Source organism: Heptranchias perlo, chromosome 8, assembly GCF_035084215.1.
Source record: "Heptranchias perlo isolate sHepPer1 chromosome 8, sHepPer1.hap1, whole genome shotgun sequence".
NCBI lineage: Eukaryota > Metazoa > Chordata > Chondrichthyes > Hexanchiformes > Hexanchidae > Heptranchias > Heptranchias perlo.
In genome coordinates this window covers 87,105,004-87,131,490 of record NC_090332.1, presented here as the reverse complement: position 1 = coordinate 87,131,490, position 26,487 = coordinate 87,105,004, and the positions used below count along the sequence as shown (strand labels likewise).

The 26,487-nt window shown below is 41.9% G+C and overlaps 1 protein-coding gene across 1 annotated transcript in view; it reads left to right on the top strand.

Moving 5' to 3' along the window:
* kif16ba (kinesin family member 16Ba) overlaps positions 1-26,487 on the top strand; it is a 149,679-nt gene that overhangs the window by 101,016 nt on the left and 22,176 nt on the right. The window contains exons 23-24 of the mRNA XM_067989469.1: positions 3,403-3,525; positions 7,452-7,541. Of these exons, the coding sequence (XP_067845570.1) occupies positions 3,403-3,525; positions 7,452-7,541 (213 nt within the window). The remainder of the gene's footprint in view (positions 1-3,402; positions 3,526-7,451; positions 7,542-26,487) is intronic.

Here is a 26,487-nt window from a genome sequence, read left to right as displayed (position 1 = left end):
TCGTAGACTTAGAGCATGGGGATTTAAATAGTGAAGTGGTCCACATCAAATCCTTTTGGATTAAGTTAAGGAATAGCAGGAGATTAATCACATAGACTGCCAATGCTAGAAAGACAATTGAGGATTTCTGAAGATAGATTAGAGAGGTATGTTAGCAATAGAGTTGCAATTGTAGGAGATTTTATCAAACAATAGACTGGTGTAGGGAAAATTTATATTTGTCTTTAGAAAAGGGAGGGATTTTTTTGCTCTATGTTCAGGACATGGCCTTGTTCTGGGGAATGAAGCAAAGCAAGTGGGTGACCTAAAAGTTAGGGGATCATTTGGGAAACAGTGACCATAATGTAATTAGGTTCAGTGTAAGAATAGAAAAGGTAAAAGAAAAGTTGAGGGCTAGGATACCTGACTGGAAAAAAGCAAATAATAGAGATAAAATGTGACCTTGTCCATTTTAAAAATGGGAGGGAAAATTGATAAATGGAACTTTAGATCTACAACAGGAAATATTTAAATAGGAAACGGACAGGGAACTATTCAATTATCTTGAATAGATATCCAATAGGAAATTCAGGTGAAACTTCTTTACCCAGAGAGTGGTTAGAATGTGGAACTCGCTACCACAAGGAGTAGTTGAGGCGATGAGCATAGATGCATTTAAGGGGAAGCTAGATAAACACATGAGGGAGAAAGGAATAAAAGGATATGTTAATGGAGTTAGATGAAATAGGGAGGGAGGAGGCTCATGTGGAGCATAAACACAGGCATGGATCTGTTGGGCCAAATGGCCTGTTTCTATGCTGTACATTCTATGTAATCTTCAAAAAGAAAAAAAGGGAGAGGATCAAAGCCAGGGTTCCATGGATAAATAGGAAATTAGGTCAAAATTGAAATTAAAGAAAAGCATTTAGTGCTTACCGTGCAAATAATAAGTAGAAAGCCAGGACAAATGTAAAGAATATAGGAAAACTACAAAAAGGAAGATTGGAAAGGCTAAAAGGGGTACTGAGAAAATTAGCAAAAAACATAAAGGGCAATAAAAATGCCTTCTTCAGGCACATTAGCAAAAAGAGGACAATCAAGTTAGTGGTAAAGCCACTAAGTGTTGAAAGAGGCAAATTTATAGTAGAGGATAAGAGAAAGGCAGAGATTAGAAATTTTTTTTTATTATTCGTTCATGGGATGTGGGCGTCGCTGGCAAGGCCAGCATTTATTGACCATCCCTAATTGCCCTTGAGAAGGTGGTGGTGAGCCGCCGCCTTGAATCGCTGCAGTCCGTGTGGTGAAGGTTCTCGCACAGGGCTGTTAGGTAGGGAATTCCAGGATTTTGACTTAGCGACGATAAAGGAACGGCGATATATTTCCAAGTCAGGATGGTGTGTGACTTGGAGGAGAACGAGCAGGTGGTGGTGTTCCCATTTGCCTGCTGCCCTTGTCCAAATAAGAACTTGTCTCAGTTTTCACCAAGAAGGTGCACATTGATATACAGAACTACTAGAGGTGAGTGTAGAGCAGTTAGTAGTAGTTATTATTCAGAGAGAAGCGGTACAAAAGAAGTTATTCAAACTTAAAATAGACAAATCACCGGTGCTTAACCTGTGGCGTGAATCGCACTTGGTATTTTTTTCTCTCTCCTGTTTACTTTGCTTGGCACGCACTTACTTTAGATTTACTGACTGAGATCAGGAATTTGTAAGGCTCTCTAGATATTTGTTAATTTCTTGCAGCCCTGTAGTGCCGTGCACTCGTGCAATTAGGCTGCCTACAGCCACTGGCATTTGAAAGTGCAATCAATCACTGAGAACCTAGGGATGGGGCTCTGCTCTAGCTCTTAAATTAAAAACAATTTAAAATAAATTACATATGCCATATATCAGTTGCGTTGGCTTACTGCTACTTTGTGTACTAGTCTCAGTGATGGTTTGTACAAATCAAACTTGCTTTTGTTATCTGTGATTGTTGATCTTTGAAAATTTTAAGAGGATGTTGCTATTTTCAAGCCTCTTTTTGTGTGATTAATTATTAAGAATCATTTGAATATGGATTGAATTATAGTGAAGACAAAATGACCCATTCGACTGTTGATGCTTGCACATTTGTGTAAATTTTAATTCTACAATCACTGCCTAATTGGAAATGTACAACTGACATCTGATAAATGCTTTGAAGTTTCATTATCCAGAGTCTTTTATTTTGTTTGGATGTTTATCCTATTTGATACAGTGTAACCTTTTACCCATGCTTTCATTTGTTGGTACCTTTACATTTAACGTGAACATTTTTGGATGGCACATTGAATTATTGTGATATTATGAAAATGTATACCACTGGAAATGATGTTCTATTGCAGTTCCTAACAGATCCTTAAAAATGAGAGTCTGATTATGCACCCATTTCAGCCCCTGTACAACAGCTGGATCAGACTCAAAAATGTTTCCTAGTCAATGTAGTTACTGGCATCAGCCTCACTGGGGTTGGCAAACTTGCATGGTAGCTTAGCTGAATGTGTGTATAGCCCAAGGAACATGGTGCTCCAGCTTCATGTAAAATATGAGAGTGCCATTCCACGTCTGCAGAGTTGGATAGCCATACCGATCTCATCTGCAGATTCAGGCAAAACTAGAGCACCAGCAATAAGTATGAGCTGGCAGGCCAAAGTGTTGCACCCTGTTTAGTGAGTTTATTGTTTTACGACATCATGAATAGAGATAGGAGACCAAACCTATTCGTCTAAAAATTAAAACTGGCATCAAATCTACTCTTCCAAGAAAGTGGAGTTGGCAATCATTCTGAGTTGAGTTAATGTTTTTTTTGACTGGGATATTGGGAGAGGAAGAGGATAGCTTTATGTATGAGGCTTTCTTGGTTCTAAAAGAAAATAGAGATATCCAAAATGCATGCCAGTCATGTTTGGTTATAGCTGTTTGGGTCCAGTTAAATTAGTCTTGCCTCAAATATTTGTTATGTAAAGCCCCTAATGATTTAGATGCCAAACAAGAATTTGCTGTAAATCCTACCTGAACAATCATCCTGTTTTGTGTTTTTAAAAAGTTGAGTCAGAGTGTATACAAGAAAAATTCTGCACACAGATTTCACTAATCTATCATGGACTGATTCCCTTTTATTTCATATAGTTATATCTTATTTATTTAAACAAGCTGCAGTCAAGGTTTTGTGAACTGCTGTCTATTATAACTGAGAAGTTAGGATTTCTTTGTCACGGCTGTCATACTTTTTGTATTATTGAATTGTGCCTTTCCTCTCCCTTTATGCGCTCGCTCGCGCTCTCTCTCTCTCTCCTGTCTTCAGTCTGCTTTGTGCTTAGTATTTCTTACAATCATGATGGACAGTAATTCATTTTCTCATTGCTGATCCTAGTTTTCTTGTGATCTTTTGCTTTGGCAGCGCCTGTTCTCTCGATCACTGGAGACTGATCCATACAACCTAAAGGATCCTATTAAAATTAGTATTCCCCGTTATGTTTTGCGTGGACAAGGAAAAGATGAGCACTATGAGTTTGAAGTGAAGGTGAGTGTTTAGCCTTTATTCCTTTCTGGTGTAAGTATGGCAATTATAAGTCATTCATTTCTGAATCATAAAATTGCCAAGAGTGAAAATTTACTCTGTACTCTGAAGGTGATTTTACATTGATAGAGAGCCATGGATGAGAGACATGTAATACCACCGCAGTTAATGGCACACTTTAATATAAATGACCTGATCTCCAAAGACCGACATTTTCATGGGTCTTGCTCGCTGCTGTTGTGTCTCCAGTTAAACTAAAAGTCTGGAGGCACATTCCCTTTTTAGCAAAGGAATTGAGGGATTCTGTCCTTGATCTGAAGTGATGGCAGAAAGAAAAAAAAAAGAGAGCAGCACATATCAGTCGTAGTGCTCCAGTGGAGGCACTCCCCTGGGAACATTTTTATAATGAAAAAGTACCGTGACATGAGCATAAGCCAATCCAGAATCAGCTGGGGTATATCACAGGAAAAGTCAGAGTAAGTTATCTGTAGGATTATCAGGAGACCAGTTGAACAAAAATGTATTTTTGCATCATATGTAAATGCCTTTTTATTCTGTGGTGACGAGTGCATTTTTAGCAACCTCCCGAGAAAGAATTTTTGGGAGTTCTAAGTTTTAAACCACCTGATACATTCCCTTCCATGGTCCCAGCCATGCCTCACAAGCTGCAATATTCTGGAAGAGTGGAATTAGGGTGAGCACTTGTGGCTAGTGAACAGTTTTCTGTAGAATTATAGAGCTAACAAATTGGCTGATTTTCTCAGGCTAAGAAGGCTTGTGAACTATGACTAGTTTTTTCAGCAGCATTAATTAATGCTAAAAATGGATTCGTTGAAAGTTATAGTCCTAGCAGCTCAGACATAGGAACAGAAGTAAGCTATTTTTAAAAATTCATTCTCTGAATGTGGGTGTCACTGGCAAGGCTGGCACGTACTGCCCATCCCTAGTTACCCTGAGAAGATGGTGGTGGGCTGCCGCCTTGATACTCTGGGTGGCTTGCTAGGCCACTTCAGAGGGCACTTAACAACGTTGGTTTGGGACTGGATAAGGACGGTAGGTTTCCTTCCCTAAAGGATATTAGTGAACCAGTTGGATTTTTACAACAATCCAACAGCTTCATAGTCACTTTCGATGGCTCTTCCTGTGGTGCAGTGCCCAAAGTGAACGCAGTACTCCGGATGGAATCAGACCAAGGCTCTGTACAACTGAAGCATCACTTCCTACCCTTTGTATCACAGCCCCCCTGAGAGTAAGACCAACATTCCATTAGCCTTTTTGATTATTTTTTCTACCTGTGCACTTGCTTTTAGTGATTTGTATACCTGAACACCAAAATCTCTCTCCTCCCCCACAGTTTCCAGTCTCTCGCCATTTAGAAAATATTCCGATTTCTTGCATCTTAAGTGGATGACCTCACATTTCCTCACATTGAACTCCATCTGCCACAGTTTTGCTGCCTCATTTAATCTGTCCCTTTGTAACTTTCTGCTCCCATCTACACTAACTTAGTGTCATCTGCAAACTTAGATTTACAACTCTGTATCCTTCATTCAAGTTATTGATATACATGGTGAAAAACTGAGGCCCCACTACATATCCCCGGGGAACACCACCTATCACATTCCGCCAATCAGAGTACATTCCCTTTATCCCTACTCTCTGTCTCCTACCTCCCAACCAATTACCAACCCATGTTATAAGGTTATCTCCAATTCCGTGCGCATTTATTTTTGCTAATATTCTCTTGTGTGGAATCTTATCAAATGCCTTTGGAATTCCATGTAGATAACATCCGTAGAGACTCTCCTGTCCACCATCTTCGTGACCTCCTCAAAAAAAATTCAACTACATTAATCAAACAAAACCTACCCTTCGCAAATCATTGATGACTCTCTTTGATTAACTCAGTCCAAGTGCTCTGTTACTCTGTGCCTGATGATAGATTCCAGTAATTTCCTCACAACTGATGTTAAACTGATAGGTCTGCAGTTTCCTGTTTTTCTCCCTCCCTCCTTTCTTAAATAAAGCTATACAACCCTGGTTAGACCGCACCTGGAGTACTGTGAGCAGTTCTGGGCACCGCACCTTCGGAAGGACATATTGGCCTTTGAGGGAGTGCAGCGTAGGTTTACTAGAATGATACCCGGACTTCAAGGGTTAAGTTACGAGGAGAGATTACACAAATTGGGGTTGTATTCTCTGGAGTTTTGAAGGTTAAGGGGTGATCTGATCGAAGTTTATAAGATATTAAGGGGAACAGATAGGGTGGATAGAGAGAAACTATTTCCGCTGTTTGGGGATTTTAGGAGTAGGGGACACAGTCTAAAAATTAGAGCCAGACCTTTCAGGAGCAAGATTAGAAAACATTTCTACACACAAAGGGTTGTAGAAGTTTGGAACTCTCTTCCGCAAACGGCAATTGATACTAGCTCAATTGCTAAATTTAAATCTGAGATAGATAGCTTTTTGGCAACCAAAGGTATTAAGGGATATGGGCCAAAGGCAGGTATATGGAGTTAGATCACAGATCAGCCATGATCTTATCAAATGGCGGAGCAGGCACGAGGGGCTGAATGGCCTACTCCTGTTCCTATGTTCCTAAATAATGGAGCGACATTTGAAATTTCCAGTCCAAAGGCATAATTCTCGAATCTTGAGCTTTGGAAAAATATAACTAAAACATCTGCAATTTCTCCACCTGTTTCTTTTAATGCCCTAAGGTGGAAACCGTCAGGTCCTGGAGATTTGTCTATCCTAAGTCCCATTATATTCTCCATTACTATTTTCTTACTTACAAAATTTTCTTACAAAATCTAAATGCTGTGATTTACAGCAATCTATATGAAAAGATGGTGCTGGTTCAAATGATGCACCAGACTTATATAACAAAAAACACATTATTGCACAATTCAGTCCCAAATGTAAATAAGTGCACTGCAGTTATGTTTTGCTCATAATAATTGTTGTTGTTTCCTTCTTGCAACATTTACTTGGTATCAGTAAAATGCCCTTTAGTAACCTGTTGATAAATGGTTTATTTGCCTTATTGATTAAAATATAGCTCCTCCTGATGGCTTGGTGGATAAATGTACAGTATAATGTGATGCTGAGCCATATGAACTAAAAGGTCCCAGGTTCCATTCTTGGACTTGCTGAGTTAGGTGATCTCACCTAGGGGCAGTAGTTTGGGGCCCGACAGTTAGCTTTAGTGTTCTGGACTAAGGAGGAAAAAAGTCAGAAAAAGTTCCAGCTCCTAATCACTTAACTCCCTGCTGGAAAAGATGCCTGTGTGGACATAAGGTGGTAGATTTTCAACTTGCTACCTGGGTATAAAACTAGCCTTACAGATCAGCTGCCTGTTCAAAATCAATAGAAAACAAAATTGGCTGCTTTCTACAACGGGTAGCCAATCTGTAACGTCAGCTTTATACCCAGGTGACAAGTTTAAAATCTACTCCAAAGTGAGGACAAGATTGGACTCAGTTGTGAAGTTCTGCAGTTGAATAGATTGCTAACATTTGATGGTTCACACATGAAGAGTAGCCACTTCATTGAAGTACTGGAGGGCTGCCAGCACCTATGCAGCCAAATCTCAGAAAATCAATGTCTTCAGTAGAAAACAGAGGAGACAAATAAATAAAAATGCATTTGGACTTTCGCCAGTTTGAAAAGTTAATTTATTTTGGCCAATTCCTTGGTGGCTTTTACACAGTTATACATACAATGCATTTCACATGGGAAAATAATTATAATAGGTATGGCCAAGTAAATTTGAGGCTTCATAAAGGAGCTGTGCAGTATTCAGAATGAAACTGATTTTGCTAGGATATAATTGAAAATCTAACTTTATAATTCAGATTGTACAGTCAAATAAATGAGTTTACACATTGCTATTCTGCAAGAATAAATAACGTTAGGTTTTCTGTTAGATAACCATCCTGGATGAAACTTGGACCGTGTTTCGACGGTACAGTCGTTTCAGAGAACTGCACAGAACAATGAAGATGAAATACCCAGAGGTAAGTCATTTAAAATTTGGGAATAAGTCCAGTTCTGTGGCATGCTAATGGGACTCACGCTTCACACTGCTGTTATCACAGTTAAACAATAGTGGAGGCAAGGTTTCACTTGTTGTCGTATTTTTGGTCAGTTTATTTTTTTTTGCCAGATTGCAGTCTTTCACAAAATTATTTGCAAAGTCCTTCTGTTGGCTGGAATTACAAGATAGGCTAGGGCAGGATGGAAAATGGATAGAGCCTGGATATTTGAAATAGCTTTATTAACTATAGGTATCAATGTGTATATGTGAACATTCTCAATTTGCAATAGAGGTCAGTTTCACTACAGTGCAAGTAAAGACCAAAGAAACTGCAAATGCTGCAAGTCTGAAACAAACATAGAAAATGCTGGAAGCACTCAGCAGGTCAGTCAGCTTCTCCCACGGCAGGAGGTGGTGGTGATTTGGAACGGATATGTTGGCATTTCTGAGGGCGAGGTGGGTTGCCACTTGGGGTGGGGAGCATCTATTGGAACACCGTGCAGACGGGCCAGCCTGCGCCTTCAGTGTCAGCTGCTTTTTTTCCTCTCCTCAAACTGCCTGATTCTGTTCCACTTTGCCAGATTTTTCTGTTTCCATTTCAGACCTACATTATTCCCAACCACCTCAACTCGTCACACATTCTGTGTGTGTCTTAGATGTTATTAATATCTTTTGTTATGCTTCTTCCTATCATCCCATGTTAATATCACTTCAGCCATTTAACCATCTCCTCTTTTCCATCTAAGCACTTGATAAGTCATTCTACCTCCCCTTTCCATTTAATCTGTTCCTTTTTAAATGCTGCTCGTCTGTAATTTTTTTCAGTTCTGATGAAGGGTTACTCGTGCCAGCAACCTCTGCTCTTGAACCATGAACCTACCAAGCGGTGCAAGTTCGCACTGTGAAAGTACACATATATTAAAATGATTCATCCAAATCACAGATCGCCTATAATTAGGATGATTTGGGGAGAAATACAATGGATCCATTTCATAATATACATACATGTCAACATTGGTGTAAACTAGTTGCGCAGGTTCACAGGGCCATTAGCCCCAGTTCATATTTGTATGTATATACTATGCAAACTTATCAAATTACAACAGCTAGAATAAGCCTAACAAATGCATCCATCCTAATATCGTTTTGTTGTTTAGTTCACTGATATCTGGCTAGTTGGCTCTAACTACATTAAAGAATGTGTGCTTAGATTGCAGTTATATATTGAAATTTGAACTAATAGGTGGGACTATTGCTAATGTGTCTGGGTGCCATTATGATGGCATCTTGATGTTCAGTAAGTTACTTGCTTTGATGTTGATCGTTTCTTGATTGGTGTACTTTTATAATAAACTTTCTTTATGTTTTCTAAGAATTTCCTTTTTTAAACTTTATAGGACCACTGAACCTATTGCACTGTGCAGAATTGCATTCTTGTTTATTTACATATTTCACCAATGAATTACTTCTGAATTGTAGTCACTTGTTGTTCTGTAGGCAAACATGACCGCCAACTTGTGCACAGCAAGGTTCCACAAACAGCAATAAGATTGACTACCTGTTAATCTGCTTTTGGTGGTGGTGGTTGAGGGATAATACTTAATTATCTGCACGCAGCCTGTAGTGGGTGTCAATACATGTACATGCATCATGAAGCTACATTAGATGGGGGGGATGTGAGTGATGGAACAGTTCCAGGTTAAGGCTGGCGATGCTGTGTACCCTGCTGCATAATGGGCATTGCTGGATAGCACTGAATGTATTTTAAGACGGTGTGAAGGAGAAGTGCCATGTGTGCTAAGTGCACTGCATTAATGGAAGGTAATGGTGGGTTCTCTTACATTGGCTCACCTGGTAAGATCATTAAACTTCTGGCAGTGACTCCAGGTGCATTGTATGGTTGCAATGTGAACTCACACCCACTATTTATCACGTTGAACTGTCCAAAAATACTTCATATACATTTGCAACCATCAGAGAGAGAGAGAGACGACTTTCATTCCAACACCGTGGGCTAAGCTGAGACATGATCCCATATGTAGAAAAACCCACGTTTTTAACTAGCTGTGTCACACAGGCTATCATTTCATATTCTTGTACTGACGTAGTTTCAAAAATTGCAGAATTCAGATTCTCGTAAACTTAACTGAAACTGAGTTATTTTGTGCAAGTGGAGATGAGCTATAGGATGGCTGTTTGCCGCAAGGAGTTCTGTCATACTTGATATATACATATTAGAATAAATGTCTTCTAGGTCAATGTAACAGTGACTTTGGATAAAATTTCTAGTCTTGTATCCCGTAACTTTCCAGAATGATTTGCTTTCCTCTTATTGTAATAGGTTAGATCTTAGAGCTGTAGTCCCTTTTAAGTGTTTGTGGTTACTGCTAAATTTACTGTCATTCACTGTCGCTTTGCATCAGCTATTTAATTTAAAATACAGTAACCTAGACCTTGCTGTTTTCAGTCTATATTTGAAATGCAGTATTACCATTGTTTTAAAACACAGTTTTATTTAAATACGTAATTTGTAGTTTGTAGTGAATAATAGCAAACAAAATAGAGAGCCATGCTAATTAAATGTTTTTATTTGAGAAATAGCCCTTCACAGTACATGATGTTTCTTTACCAAAGTCATGTCACTATAAATATTATATTGCTTTCACTTTATATATGCTCGTATTCCACAACTACTATTCAAACCCAATGAGATTTTTTTATATGCAGCACTGAAAATTTCAGTTCACTGTACTGCAATGAAAATGCATTCATATTGGGTTTGTGGACATGCCAAATTCAATTTATTATAATAGTTCTTTGGCAATGCTGACTTTGACGTTCGTGGCCAGGAATTTCCTCGGAGCTCCTCCCACTGTGCTGCTGTAACTTCGCACTTCCAGCTCTGAGCACATTCCTGGCAATATCTTAAATTTGTGCATTGTTTAATATCTTAGGTTTTTCCCTTTTTAGTACCCTTTTTCATCCAAGTTGTTTGGATGTTAATTCAATGGGTTTAGCATATACGTTGCAACGAAAAGAAGTAAGGGAAAAAGAATTTGGATTTATACAGCAGCCTTTCACATACTCTGGACGTCCCAAAGCACTTCACAGCTAATGAAGTACTTTTGAAATATAATAACTTGTGTAATGTAGGGCATTGCGGAAGCTAATTTATGCACAGCAAGATCCCACAAAACGGAATAAGATAAATGACCTGATAATATGGTTTAGTGGTATTGGTTGAGGGATAAATGTTGGCCCAGAGACCTGGAGCGCTCCCCTGCTCTTCTTTGAATAGTGCCATAGGATCCTTTCTGTCCACCTGAAATGGCAAACAAGGACCTGCAGATGAAATCAGGAATTCAGAAACTCAGGGGAGGGGGGGGGGGGGTGAAACCATTATCAAACCTGCGCTCCAACACTGCCATGCCATGGTGCTCCAATGTGCTGTGCTACCCAAAAGCATTATCATCCAGTTAAGCACAGATCTATTTAATACCCAAGAACTCCCTTTGGTGTAAGATACAATTCAAATCTCAGAGGTTAAAAAACGATACAAGGGCCAATCACAATGTAGGAATCCAAAGATTGCACCATCCTTCAACACAGTACTTTATCTGCATGACAATCACAAAAACTCAAAATTAACCACATTCCACTGCAAATGATTTTTTTTTCAATTTTCCTTGTCACTGTTTTAGTCAGCAGCACAATGTTGCTGAGAAGGTTCTCCGACTAATGGTAATTAATTCATTTAACCATTGAAAATGGGAGACCTAAAAATTCAGTTCAAGCCTATATTCTGAGGTCTCTTCAAAAAGTATCATGGGCTTTTGTAACATCCAAATGCCCTCTGTACAATTCACCTGATGTGGTGTACACTTAGTGGAGTCTAGTTTTCAAAGTTCAGAAACTATTTTGTCATCTTCTCCAGAAATGTCAGAAGTTAACAGGGAACCTCTTGATGAATGGCAGTAGGGCAGGTGGGAAAAGGTAAATGCTTTTTAAAATTACAAATGAATACCTAGGTGCAGCACTGAAAGCTGTAGTAATACATGGGTTATGATTCCAGATTCAGATTAACACCATGTTTGAACAGCCATCAAATCAAATTAATTCCACTTCAGAAACCCATGAACTGTTTTAATTATTTTAAGCTGAATTTTCCTGAAGTATCAAGGCCTCACTTTACTTCTCCATCCAATGCTGTAAAAGACTGATCACAGCTCTCGGCTATTTCACCATTTTGGCTGCCACTCAGACTCAACTCATCACCATTTAGCATCTCAGCCTGCAGTAACCTCCTAGCACTCCAAACATAATTTGACTGTAATGAGATTTTAACATGGTTAATGACTAAGATTCTTTCTGGGGAATGGGACCTAGCCTTAGCATCAAATAGTCCCAGGTCAGGTACAGCAAAGTTAGCTGCAGAATAAAACTCCCTCTTCTTCCCCAACAATATCCCTGAGCTCCATAGAGAAAGCATCCATATTGCACCAGTGTGACATTTTCCATTTGCCACAGTAGCCACCTTGTAGCCTTTTGGAGTAAGATTGTCAATTTTGTGCTGAATTACAGCTAGTTTTGTGGTGTGGGACCTGCATTGAGACTTCCTAAGCTCATTTAATTGAAGAGAAAATCATTCCAAAAATGATAGGCAAGCAACCAGCTCTGTCATAATGTAATAGTTTGCAAGCTTTTCATTATTCAATACCATTCAACATTTGAATTTTTAAAAATGTCAAATTGATGTTTTTGATAAATCAATATGTATGATGTGCCAAAACATGTGCTGTTTTGGCAGAAATGGGAAAAATAACAAAATAAAATCTGTTTTTACAGTATTGTACCATATTTTGGGACCTTAAAATTGCATTACGTTATTCAGGTCAATATCAGAGCTATGATCACCAACTTATAGAAACATAGAATCATAGAAGTTTACAACATGAAAACAGGCCCTTCGGCCCAACGTGTCCATGTCGCCCAGTTTATACCACTAAGCTAGTCCCAATTGCCTGCATTTGGCCCATATCTCTCTATACCCATCTTACCCATGTAACTGTCCAAATACTTTTTAAAAGACAAAATTGTACCCGCCTCTACTACTGCCTCTGGCAGCTCGTTCCAGACACTCACCACCCTTTGAGTGAAAAAATTGCCCCTCTGGACCCTTTTGTATCTTTCCCCTCTCACCTTAAATCTATGCCCCCTCGTTATAGACCCCCCTACCTTTGGGAAAAGATTTTGACTATCTACCTTATCTGTGCCCCTCATTATTTTATAGACTTCTATAAGATCACCCCTAAACCTCCTACTCTCCAGGGAAAAAAGTCTCAGTCTATCCAACCTCTCCCTATAAGTCAATTGTAAACAATTTTACAACACCAAGTTATAGTCCAGCAATTTTATTTTAAATTCACAAGCTTTCGGAGGCTTCCTCCTTCGTCAGGTAAATGTTCAGGAGCTCCTTGAAGTCTACGCATTTATACATCACAGAACAATACATGGTGTTTACAGACTGCCCCTGCAACTGCCCGTTGCCAAGGCAATCACTGTGTTCAGACAGAGAGGTGTCACCTGCAGAACCCCCGAATACACATTCAACAAAAAAACAAACAGGAAAAAAAAACAGAGAGAGGCAGAAACATCCGGAAGGCAGAGAAAGCCAGCAAATGACCCATTATATTAAAAATAGATAACATTTGTTCTTCCCTGTGGTTGCAACCGTGGTACCAGGGGAAGCTTGGTCGTTGCTGGTGGTGATGCCGAGTTTCTCAAGCTTCCTGCTCTTGGTTTTCATGTAGGCAGCGTAGTTCCGTTGCCTCGTCTGTTTGGCGGTATAACGTAGCTGGTCTGCTATGTCCTGAGTACAGGTTGAGAGTATGGACTCTATCTTGGTTTCGAGGTTGTGGCGTCTGCTGTAGAGTTGGTGTATGAGATGGTTGCGGAGTGTGCGAGAGGTACGGCGGCAGAGTCTCTCAGCGTAATCCGAGTTGTATGTGGACATGAGTGGGTTCGTGATCTGGAGTCCTTTCGGGATCTTGTCTGCTTTCTTGCAGCTCTGTAAAAACTTGATGTCTGTGTCTAAATGCGCTCTGTAAAAACTTGATGTCTGTGTCTTGATGTCTGTGTCTAAAGTCAAACCATCAAGTCCCAGGAGCATCAGAGTAAATCTTTTCTGCACTCTTTCTAGTTTAATAATATCCTTTCTATAATAGGGTGACCAGAACTGTACACAGTATTCCAAGTGTGGCCTTACTAATGTCTTGTACAACTTCAACAAGACATCCCAACTCCTGTATTCAATGTTCTGACCAATGAAACCAAGCATGCTGAATGCCTTCTTCACCACCCTATCCACTTGTGACTCCACTTTCAAGGAGCTATGAACCTGTACTCCTAGATCTCTTTGTTCTATAACTCTCCCCAACGCCCTACCATTAACGGAGTAGGTCCTGGCCCGTTTTGTTTAAAAAATACTCTATTGCGCTGGAGTCTCTAAGTCATTTGTTTACCTTTTTAAATACTCCAAAAACTGAATCTTATGACGTATTTGGACATTTCCCATAGCTACAGTTGTTTTGCTGCAAGTTATTGTGAAAAGAACAGTAAACACATCCTTAATTTATTCTCTGTTCTAACCATTACCCTTAACAACAAGCCACTTACCCCATGTAAAAACTAAAATAAAGTTCTGGTGTCATCTAAAAATTAATCTGCAATGACAAGTGGTGTGACCTGTAGTCAGATGTAACTATAAATATGTGATGCTTTACTGCAAGTGGGGCAAAAGCTGTTCATATCTGTGCATCGTCTTTATTGTCTCAATAAATGAACATAACAATGTATAAAATAACTGTATCCTTTGAATTATAGTCACAGTTATTGCCAGTTTTTAATGCTAGTAGATGTGTAGAAGTATGTGCTGAAAAGAAATTCTGATCCTAAAAAGTTCACTCAGACCAAATAAATCTGAAGCCAATCGTAGAAAGTTACAGCACAGAAGGAGGCCATTTGGCCCATCATGTCCATGCCGGCCGAAAAAACGCTATCCAGCTTAATCCCGCTTTCCAGCACTTGGTCCGCAGCCCTATAGGTTACGGCACTTCAAGTGCACATCCAAGTACTTTTTAAATGAGTTGAGGGTTTCTGCCTCTACCACCCTTTCAGGTAATGAGCTCCAGACCGCTACCACCCTTTGGGTGAGAAATTTTCTCTTCCGCTCCCCACTAATCTTTCTACCAATCATTTTAAATCTATGCCCCCTGGTCACTGACCCCTCTGCTAAGGGAAATAGGTCCTCCCTATCCATTCTATCTAAGGCCCTCATAATTTTATATACCTCAATTAAATCGCCCCTCAGCCTCCTTTGTTCCAAAGAAAACAACCCCAGACTATACAATCTGTCTTGTAACTGAGGGCAGTTCATTTTCTGCTGATTGGTGTATATATTTAACAATGTTACTAACATCCTACTCCGATTTATCAGAATGATGTACTGTTTTCTCACTAGAGACCTCAACAGCTGGATGCGTCTTTTCCCTCTAAGTTAATTTCCCACATCTTTCATCATTTAGCTGAAACTTGAGATTTGGTGGTGGCCTTACAACTACAATCCCCACAGCTCCATATTGTCAGTGATGTGGAACCATTGTCTCTGCTTTTACATTTAAATTAATCCTTTTAAAATGTTAACATTCCTTGGATGACAAGAGTGATCAGTATAGGTGCACAGTGTGGGATTCATGTGGAGAGCACTAATTAACTTACTGAATTTTATTCATTAATTAATGTAAATGAATTGGCATCATTTTACAATGTTAATAGTATGCCCTCTGTTGATCTAAAAAACCCAATTTTGCAAGACCAGCAAAATTTGTGCTATGAATGGTTAGATGGCCCAAGCTAGCACACTGAAATGACTGGGCCCATTTTGCAGGGTCAGCTGATTTGAATTATTAGCATAAGCTTCCCGCGCAGACTTGGCCTTGCATTGGCAGCTACCTTAATGGGGGATGCGCAAATTCTGATCAGCTCAAAGTTAAAGGGATGTGCACAATTAAAGATAAGTGGTGGAATATGAAGCAAATATTATTTCATGTTTTATAAGTAGGAAGGGGGCCAGAAAAGTGACAGGCAAAATGCAAACCCAATCTCGAGGCAAGAAGCAAAATCTGTGGGCAAGTGATAGTATGGCATAGAACCCAGCCCCCTGTTTGATGGCAGGTGAAGTGGACATACAGCTGAATGAATTGAGTACAAGGAGAACACCTTCTCCACGAGAAAGCAGTACATCATGCCTGGCAGAAGGGGCAGGCAGGCTGAATGCTGTTTATAGTATCTACAGGATCTGGGAACAGATGTAAGAGAAGATGGCATACTGTAAGGAACCTGGCAAGGTCATTCTGCAAAATGTTGCGTTTTAACCTGTCGCACATGTACTAGCCTCGCATGCCAAGCCCTCACGCAACCTTGAAATTCTTTCATTGCATCTCGTGTATACCCTTACTTCAGCAGGGCTCCCATTACAATGGAAAGCCTTGCCACACTTGCATCTTGCAAGGACTTTACACATCAAACCACTAATGCAACCATGGAAGCTTACTGACATCCACGATGGATTCCAGGTTGGGCATATAGCAGCCACCATTGACTTCTTATACTTTGGGGAAATTCAGCAGTGCGGTGACATCAGACAGCTGTGTCATGCAACAGTGCTTGGCAACAAGGAGCCACAAGCTTAACAATTGAGAGAAATGCCATTCCTGTGCTGCAGTTTGCCTGCAGGTGTGGCTGTTGCAGATGGCACCGAGCTGATTCACAGGAAATTGAGGCATTTGTCCCTGGTCCTTGACGGGTAAGAGTGAAAGTCTGCACACATGGCTTTGGAACCTGCTAATCTCCAGCATTCTGTTTTCATCTTGTATCACCTAACCCACGAAACAACAGTATTTGAAACGCTATGAAAACAAACATTTGCAGGAGTTAAAAATCCCTCCCCCAATTTTTAAAAAATAAATATGAAAAATCAAATCAAAAAAAGGGGAATAAATTAACATTGTACTAAAACAAATTGCAAATACTGATTTTATTTATTTTTAAGTTTTTGCTACTTTAAGAACTCCTACAGCTGAGGAGCTTCTTTCCCTTCCATTCCAAATGGTGGTAAAGGAAAAAAAAAAGAGCAAAGCTGGCAGAAATATAGCATTAGGTTGGTATTTGCTCTTTTTAATGAAACCTGAGATCTTACTAAGGCTAGCTAATATAAACCCTCATCTCCACAGGCACTTCCCCACTACTTTATACCACTATTTACGAGTAAGTATATATCAGCCTGAGATTGTGCAGTCTGGCCACTTTTTTCTACTGAAGTTTCTAATGTCCAAATTAAGGATTTAAACAAAAATGTAATTTTTAAAAATACAAATTTTACCTTAACATGATTACATTTTACAAAGAATGTGCAGCACAGAAACAGGCCATTCAGCCCAACAGGTGCCGGTGTTTATGCTCCACACGGGCCACCTCCCTCCCTACTTAATCCAACCCTATCAGCATATCCTTCTACTCCACCCAAAAGGATAAAAGGAAGACAGAGAGAAACAGAAGAGGACGACGAGAAGCAAAAAGACAAGTTAAGGAGGAAGAAGCATCAAAGCAGAGAGAGACGGGGTGTGGTGGGGGGGAGTGGGGAGTAGAAGCGAAAAGACAGAGAATCAGCAATACAACGATATCATACACAGATGAGAACGACCATATTCTCTGATTTACTGTGTGCGATGCCACAGGAGATTGACTAGTGCTATATAAAAGGGAGAAATCTGGTGCTACTTCATGCATCAAAGTGCCTAAAAGATTGATAAACAAAGATCCTGATACTGCTGGGTGACATTTTAATTCTTGTTTTCCTTATTGTGAGGTGGAATTGAAATTATACAATGTATTTTTTCACTGTTAAAGTACTAATATTTGGAAGCGAGGTGTGAGCACTTATTTTTTTGGTTTGAGTTTAGGACTGTTTACATGGAGAAGCTGTCAATGTTTGTGATTAATTAAGCTGCTCAACACACTATGCACATTTTATAATTAATTTAAATGTATACATTTCATTAATAACAAAGATGAATGATGGTCTGTTTCTTTCTGTTTTATATGGTGATTGGGGTCAGGAATCTTTTAATTTAAAGTTATGCCAACTCATTAGGTACATAGAGAGCTATTCTCGCTGGTATTTGTTGAGCAGAGGCGGAAGGAGTAGTTTCTGAACCCTCAGCAGAAAAAGACCATTGGTTCCACTGATGTCCGTTGTGTTCTGCTCTCGGGCTGGTCCTAACTCAAATTGAGTAGCGCAACAATCTTGTTTCATTCCAAGGAAGGGCAGGTTCCACTGGGAAAGCCAGCATATCTATTTGTGCAGTGGCAGCTAGTTGAGCCATTATGCAAAGAGTTCCTCCAGAGACTTATATCCAAGGCAATTACCTCTTAAGAGTTTGCATGCTTTTACTAAGTCTTATTGCCTTGAGAGCTGGGATTGATGAACACTTTGGTATTGTTGTGGTGAGGTTGTCCTGAAGCGTTCAGTACTCAGAGCCACCACCAGTCTCTACACTACTTTTGGTATACTGCTAATTCTGTGTGGAGGTTGAACCAATTATGGAATAAGTCAGATTATCTACCAAAAGTATGGCCTTATTCTGGAAAATAAATCCAATTTCCACAGAGTTCCAACCTGATACAACTTGGAGTTATTTTGTTTACTGTAGATATTTCTGTTTTCTCTATTCATGGGATTTCAGTGATGCCCCCTAAACTCAAAACATAAAACACAGAGCAAAGTATTAGACACATTGGAGTAGAAAAGGGTCACCAGACCCCACGTGGTGCAAATTTCATGAAGGGACAATGTCCCTAGATGATTCACTACGTTAGTGGAGAGAAATTTCTATTTGAGTTTTGGAGGTTTAATTTCTTTCACAACCACAGTTAATAAAATACCACAAGTATACTTATTTCCACCCCCTCCCCCCATTGCTGCTAAGTGGTTGACTTTTACCCTTGTACTTTTTTTAAAAAGTAAAACAGTTTAAAATGCTTCCATAGGGTTTGAATTTATTCTGCAGCTTAAATATCATATGCCTGAAGCAACAAATGCATGCTTGGTTAATTTATAGATAAGGGAAAATGTAATTTGTGCCTTGAAGCAGAAAACTTTTCACCCAAGGTTACTTACTGGTAAGTTACTTGCTGACCATTTGAATGAAATTCTATTTTAAAAGTTGTTTCAGTACAGCAAGTCTTCTGACTATTTGCATTATTTACAGACTTGCCAAATATATCTACCCAGGAGCTTAGTGTGTGTAGCAAACAGACATGACATGTAATGTTTTATGGATGCATAATATATATATATATACACACACGCATACTGCTCAGGTTCCATCCTGACCTGCAGCTTAGTGACAGCTTATCAGAACTGCCTGAAGACATTTTTTTAAAGGCAGATCGAGCTGTTATTTCTGATATCAAGATCGTCAAAGGTTCCTTGCTTCACTATCATTTCTTCTTTGACGGAAAGCCCTTTGGCAAGGACATACTTGAAGAACAGGCTAGAAATTTATTTTTAAAAATGATGGAAAATAGCAAATTTAATTTTTAACCATTTGAAAATGTTCTTAATATATATAAACGTAAGAAATTACTAGTCGACCTCCCGTGGCGTTGCACATGGAAAGTCAAGACTAAGTGCAGTCTTAAAGCCAAGGTAGGTTAGGGGGTGGAAAGCAATTGGACTAGGACTGAGGTAAGACTGAAGATAGGGGGCAAAAATAGGGTGGAAGGGGTGGGTACGATGAGGCAGGGTAGAGGCTGGTAAGGTGGGGAAGAAAGATAGAGCAGGGTTAGAGGGAGGGGGGAGGGTACAGTATAGTGAGAGGTCAGAGGATGAGAATTAGAGTTCTGTGGGGGGGGAGGGAAGAGAAAGAGAGAGAATCAAAGGTCACTGGAGGGTATCAGAGCAGGGATGGAGGCTCAAGGAAGCGGCTGCATTGTTGGAACCAGTGACACAAGTACCTTGAGGAGGAGGAGGGGGAAGATATGGGGTAATACAGAGGAATAGGGCATGGAGGGGGGAGAGGAGATTATGGAGAGGACTGGGGAAGGGTTGTGGGGGTAAGAGGATGTGGGGAGGAGGAAGAGGTCAGGGAGAGGGGGAAGAAGATAGGAACATAGGAACAGGAGTAGGCCATTCAGCCCCTCGTGCCTGCTCCGCCATTTGATAAGATCATGGCTGATCTGTGATCTAACTCCATATACCTGCCTTTGGCCCATATCCCTTAATACCTTTGGTTGCCAAAAAGCTATCTATCTCAGATTTAAATTTAGCAATTGAGCTAGTATCCATTGCCGTTTGCGGAAGAGAGTTCCAAACTTCTACAGATAGGGTGGAGGAGGTCCTGGGAGGGGAAAGAGGTCAAGAGGAGAGGGAAATAGATAGGCAGACTGGTTGGGCAGAGGAGGAAGACGATGGGGCAGTGAGAAGGGACGAGGGATAGGGTGGTTGAAAACAAAAGTAGAATTGATGAAAATGAAATAAACGAAAATGGGTGATTCATTAATTTACACGGAATGGTACCGACTAGACTAAAGAAAGTTGGTAATGGTGGGGATAAATTAAGTATCCCCAGTCTGTTTGCAAAATTAACTTAATAAAGATGCCGAATTCATCAATTAAAAGAGGCCTAATACACCATCAATATTAGTTAAACAACTCAACTTCTGTCAATAAAATTAATTAAAGACTATGGTTTTACTGGGGAAATTAATTAAATAAATATTCTGGGGGAAGTTAATTAAATAAGCATCGAGAGGCTGATCATGAGGGACAATGTCAACTAGCTTTGCCCTCCGGGGTGGGGGAGCGCCTCCTGATTATGGGGGTGCAGCAGTATTGCAAGACCACTCGGGTTTGCGGGCCGACAGGCAGGCAGCTGGACCAGCAACCAATTGAGTGGGGACAGTGAAACAGCCAGCAGCAGCAGGTAGACTGGTGCAGTGGCCAAGGTGGCTACATTAACCCTGGGGACAAAGAGGTACAGCAGCAGCAGCTGCATTAGTGTCACTAGCTGGAAGGTGCTGGCAAGTGGAACAGGCCCCAAGAGTGGAACCCATGTTGTTGGTGAAAACAGAAGTGGGAGGAACACGAAAACACCCATTTCTGTGGGCCCCGACATCTTAAAATTTTCATCCTTGTGTTCAAATCCCTCCACGGCCTTGCCCCACCCTATCTCTGTAACCTCCTAAAACCCTCCATGATCTCTGCACTCCTCCAATTCTGGCCTCTTGCGTATCCCCAATTTTCATCGCACCACTATTGGCGGCCATAAGCTCTGGAATTCCTTCCCTAAACCTCTCCACCTCTCTCTTCTCCTTTTAAGTTGTTCCTCAAAATCTACCTCTGACCACCTGTCCTACTATCTCTTCATGTGGCACGGAGTCAAATTTTGTCTGATAACGCTCTTGTAAAGCACTGTGGGATGTTTTGACCTCGTTAAAGGCGCTATATAAATGCAAGTCATTGAGTGCAATGGGCTTTTACTTATCTTTACTGTCCTCAAGGAAATACACTGCTACTGCACAGCCCTGTGGTGAATGTTAAGTACTGCGGTTAGATTTGACAAAGTGCTTGAGTTCAGTTGATTGACGGTTACGTAACGTGAGCTGGCATAATGTTATGTTCGCAGCACCACATACAGGTACAATACTATTAAAATATTGAGACCACTAATTGTTTCTAATACATACTAGATGTATCTGAATACTTTACAAAACTAATCAATCCAGATGAACAGAGAAACCAACATATTGGCCCATAATTTGCTGTCAAAATAACGGCGAGACTAATAGCACTCGCCGTTATTTATGTGCAAATGCTACAGCAACTTCAAGTGAGGGGCAGATGTGCGGTTAAATGTGGAAATCCAAAAGTTGCTGTCCGAGATGCACCGCTCCGCCGTTAGTTTTGCAAAAACGGCACCTCGCCGTCTGACTCACCATTGAAACTCATTGAACGGCATGAAGTTGCTGTATTTGCGCAAAAGATACAGAAAGTGAGAGCTGCTCTGAAGTGATGCAAAGAACCTGTTTTGGAGCTATTTAAGGTCTGTGCATATTTAATCTAGTCTGGATTAACTGTCAGATCTTTTAACGATGTGCTAATTGTTAATTACTGCTAATGAACCTCTCTGGCACTGAGAATTAATGATTACAAGTGTGGAGTCTCATTCCTTCAGGTTTTAATTGTTGTTGGAGATACTATGGGCCCGATGTTACCAGGGCTGCGGGTTCTCGGCGGGGGGGCCCGCCCCCGATGAAAGCAGTCAGCTCCCCGCGCGATCGTAGCATAATTGGATCCACTTACCTGCTCCTCTGGGTTCCCCACTGCTGATCTGCGCGTCGGGCGGGCTGCGCATGCGCAGTAAGATCTGTCAGCTGGAGGCGCTCTATTTAAAGGGGCAGTCCTCCACTGACAGATGCTGCAACAAACAGAAAAAATTACAGCATGGAGCAGCCCAGGGGGAAGGCTGCTCCCAGTTTAATGATGCCTCACTCCAGGTATCAATACACGGGGTGAGGAGGAGGGGGAGGACAGAGGTCTTCCCCCCCCCCCCCCGGCGGGCGGGAGGAAGCGGCCTGCCTCTGCCACCAGGAAGGCCTGGCTCGAGGTGGCAGAGGAGATCACCAGCACCACCAACATATCACCCACCTGCATACAGTGCAGGAGGCGCTCCAATGACCTCAGTAGGTCAGCCAAAGTGAGTACACTTACTCTTTCCCCTACACTCCGTCTGCCACATCACCGCCCCCACCCCACATCTCCTTCTGCACTGCTAACACTACTCTGTCACATCACCCCTCACACCCACTCAAACCTCATCCTCATCGTACCTGCACCTACTCACCTCGCCAGTACTCATCCCGCCACTACCACTCAACCCAATCCCCATACAATCTCATGGCTCTATCTCATACTCACCCTCTCGTGCATCTCTTTCACGGCCAGCCTCACTCAATCTGCCACTACCTGTGCTGCAGCCACAGGGCATGCATCACATATGTGCAGTAGGCAGCGTAAGGCAAACGTGTCGTGAGCATGAAGGGGATGCACAAGGGTGTTTGAGGGTTTGTCATGGTTGTTACTTCTATTGAATTTCTGACCAACTCACATTACATATTATATTGGCACCACTACTGCCATGTCTTTGCGAATCTTGTCTGGTCTGTGCAATAATGCCCTTTCCTGAGGATCACTCTGAAGACCCACAACTGATGCCACCCATTGTGTCACTGCAGAGTGGGTGTAGGTGTATTTGCAGGGCTCTTTTGTGCAGACGGCTGAGAGACGTCGGTGATGTCCCCGGTTGCACCCTGGAAGGATGCGGAGGAGAGGTTGTTGAGGGCAGTGGTGACTTTGACAGCGACAGGTAGGAAGATGGTGCATGGGCCAGCCGGGAGTAGCTTGGCATGAAGGAGGCTGCAGATGTCCACGACTACATGTCGAGTGACTCTGAGCCTCCGTGTGCACTGCTGCTCAGAGAGGTCCAGGAAGCTGAGCCTCGGTCTGTGGACCCAGTGGTGAGGGTAGTGCCCTCTGCGACGCATCTCTCTCTACAGTAGCCCTCCCTCCTGCTGGGCAGGTGGATGTGTCACAGCACTGTGTTGTGGAGCTCCACGGTCAGAGGTGGGCGGCGTGGATGGCGAGGCTGGTGATGCTGTTCGCCCTCCGAGGAGGTCATGACTGCAGCTACGGCGGCCCCCATCTGGAAGATGTACATCTGAGGGGGTCCGCAAGGTAGGTACATGTGTCTGGACATCGGGGTAAGTGTGTAAGTTGGTGACTTTGATTGTCAGGAGGAGGGTGGTGGAGGCCAAACTTTGTCCCAAGTGACAGAGTGGCCTCCTGCAATGAGTGAGGGTCTCCCCCCCCCCCCCCCCCCCTCCCCCAACCTGTCAAATGGACCTTTGCAGCTGCCACAGGCTGATGGCTGCAACAGGTCCATTTGAACTGGGAGTGTTTCCCCCAGTGTGGGAAACAGTCCCAGTTTGCTCCAAAATCCCACCCCTCCTCACATAATCCCTTAATCAGATCAGTCAATGACCTGAACAAGCCAAATAAATACCTTCAAGTGGCATCCCGCTGGCTTTAATTGCCTGCGGGATTCCCACCAGCGGGGGCTGCGCGTCAGCGGGGAACCCGGAAGTGCGTGGGTTCGAGGTGGACTCCAGTCCCGCTCCGGGATTTCCCGATTTTCGGGGGCCCCCCGCCGGGAACGCACCCGATAGCGGGTGCTAAAATGCTGCCCTATGAATGTGAAATTTAAAATTTTTCTTCTTACTTTTCCCTCCTGTCTCTCATTCTCTCTCTCTTGATCCAACCTTTCTTTCCCTCTCTCTTTATTTCTCTTTCTGTGCTTGAATTGACATTGAATTCACCCACTCTAATTTACACTTCCTTCTCAGTCCTTGCGCTGTTAATTTCACAATCCCTTCAATCTGGTAGTTAAGGAGATTACACAGTTGCTTGCCCTGTTCACTCAGGTCCCAGATGTCCTGTTTCCCTCGCTGGGACGTTATCAGCTCGCACTTTCAGTAACGTGCCACGCCAAAAAAAAAATCGCAAGGGCAAGTCTAAGTAACGGCAAGTGCCGTTAGATTCACTCCTAACAAATTACGGCCCAACATCCTTGTTGCAAAGATGGCACCTCTAACAGTGCAGCACTCCCTCAGTACTGCATTGAAGTGTCAGCCTGGATTATGTGGTCTCTGGAATGGGGCTTGAACCCACAACCTTCTGACTCTGAGGCAAGAGTGCTACCACTGAGCCAAGGCTGACATGTTGTACCCCTTCCATATGTATAACAGCAATGATGAATAGAAACTAACGAGCATTAGAAGATTTTTGGGACATAGGGATATTTTGCCCTTTGAAGTTCAAGCAACTTCTTTGAAATACCAATGTGATCAAAATAGTAACAATCTTACGAAACAATGGGATTGCTTATACTTCCATGTTCCCCATGTAACAGCCTGCATATTTAACGCTGACAATAATTGGGAATTATCAGGGCTCAACCCACTTCCTGGTGGGCACGATACCAAATGTAAAACGACAAATGACTTGGCACTTGACTAACAATCTCATTCACACAGGGAATAATGGGAAATTACATTTTTGTCTGCCCCATTTCATTAGGTGGGATCCCTTGAATCTGAGAGAGTTCTCTGTGAGTCAGTTGAAGAGTCTCTGACTGTTCATTTCAATAAAGTGCTTGGAATTCATTTATAAGTGAGTTACTACATCTGTATAGCGCCTTTAACGTAGAAAAAAAAGTCGTAAGGCACTTCAGAGGTGTAAGGAAAAAATGAACGCCAAGCCAAAAGCGATATTAGGAGGGTGACCGGAAGTTTGGTTGAAGAGGTGGATTTCAAGGAGGTTTTAGGAGCGTTTAACCTAGACAGCTGGAGGCACAGCTGCCGGTGGTGAGGAAAAGGGCAGGGTGATTGCACAAGAGACCGGAGTTGGAGGAACGGAGAAATCAGAGGGGGCTGGAAAAGGTTAGAGATTGGGAGCGGCAAGGCCATGAAGGAGTTTAAACACAACAATTAAAATTTTAATTTTGATGCATTAGGGGACCAGGAGCCAACATAGGTCAGCAAGGACGGGGTGATGGGTGAGTGGTACTAGGTGCGGGACAGGATACGGGCAGCAGAGTTTTGGATGAGCTGAAGTTTATGGGGAGGTGGGGAATGGGAGGCCAGCCAGGAGGGCATTGGAATAGTTGAGTCTGGAGGTGACATACACATGGTTGAAAGTTTCACCAATAGTGGGGCTGAGTCAGAGGCAGAAACAACGGCATTACAGAAGTGAAAATAGGCTGTCTTTGTGATGGAGAGGATACGGGGTCGGAAGTTCCACTTGGCGTTGAATAGGATTCTGAGCTTGAAAACAGTCTAGTTCAACCTGAGACAGTGGCCAGGGAGACCAATGGAATTGATGGTAAGGGCATGGAGTTTGTGGTGGGAGCTGAAGATGATGGCTTCGATTTCACCAATGCTTACCAGAGGAATCTGTGGCTCATGCAAGACTGGATGTCCGACAAGCAATCTGACAATACAGAGGCAGTGGAGGATCCAGACAGGTGATGGAGAAGTAGAGCTGGGCGTCATCAAGATGTGGAAGCTGACCCCATGTCTGCAGATAAACCCTCACTCCTGCCCACTCCACCCTCACCTCCAACATGTGCAAGGAGCTCATGTACTTCTTTATCATTAAGATTGAGACCATCCATTAAGCTGCCTCTGCTATTTCTCCTTCACCTTGCCCGGTTAGCCAAACCTTCCCACGGGCTCACCCCTGCCCTAACCCTGAGCCACATCTTTCTCTAGTTCCTCTTTTATCTCCCCTCATGCCCTCTCCAAACTCATCTTGTCCACAAAACCCACCTCCTGCTCCCTTGACCCAATTCCTACTAAACTGCTAACTACTCCACTTCCATTCCTGACCCCCTTGCTAGCTGACATTGGAAATGGTTCCCTCTCCTCAGGTATTGTCCCTCTAGCTTCTAAAACCGCTGTCATCAGCCCCCTTCTGAAAAAAAAATACTTTATAGCCATATAGATATTGCCATACAGATTCCTAAGTTACCATAACCAAAGACAAAGGAATCATCAGAATCACACCTTTTGATGTGGTCAATGCAATCAATCCAAAGACAATAAAAAGCTTAATTGCTGTTTCTTGAAAGAATAGTTCAGTTGGCATGTATTTGACAGCCCCAAAATGTATAATGCTGGCTACAAGAGAAAATTTATAATGGAGATTTTCGAATCACATGACGGGCTTCCAACCCCTTTGGTAAACTCTG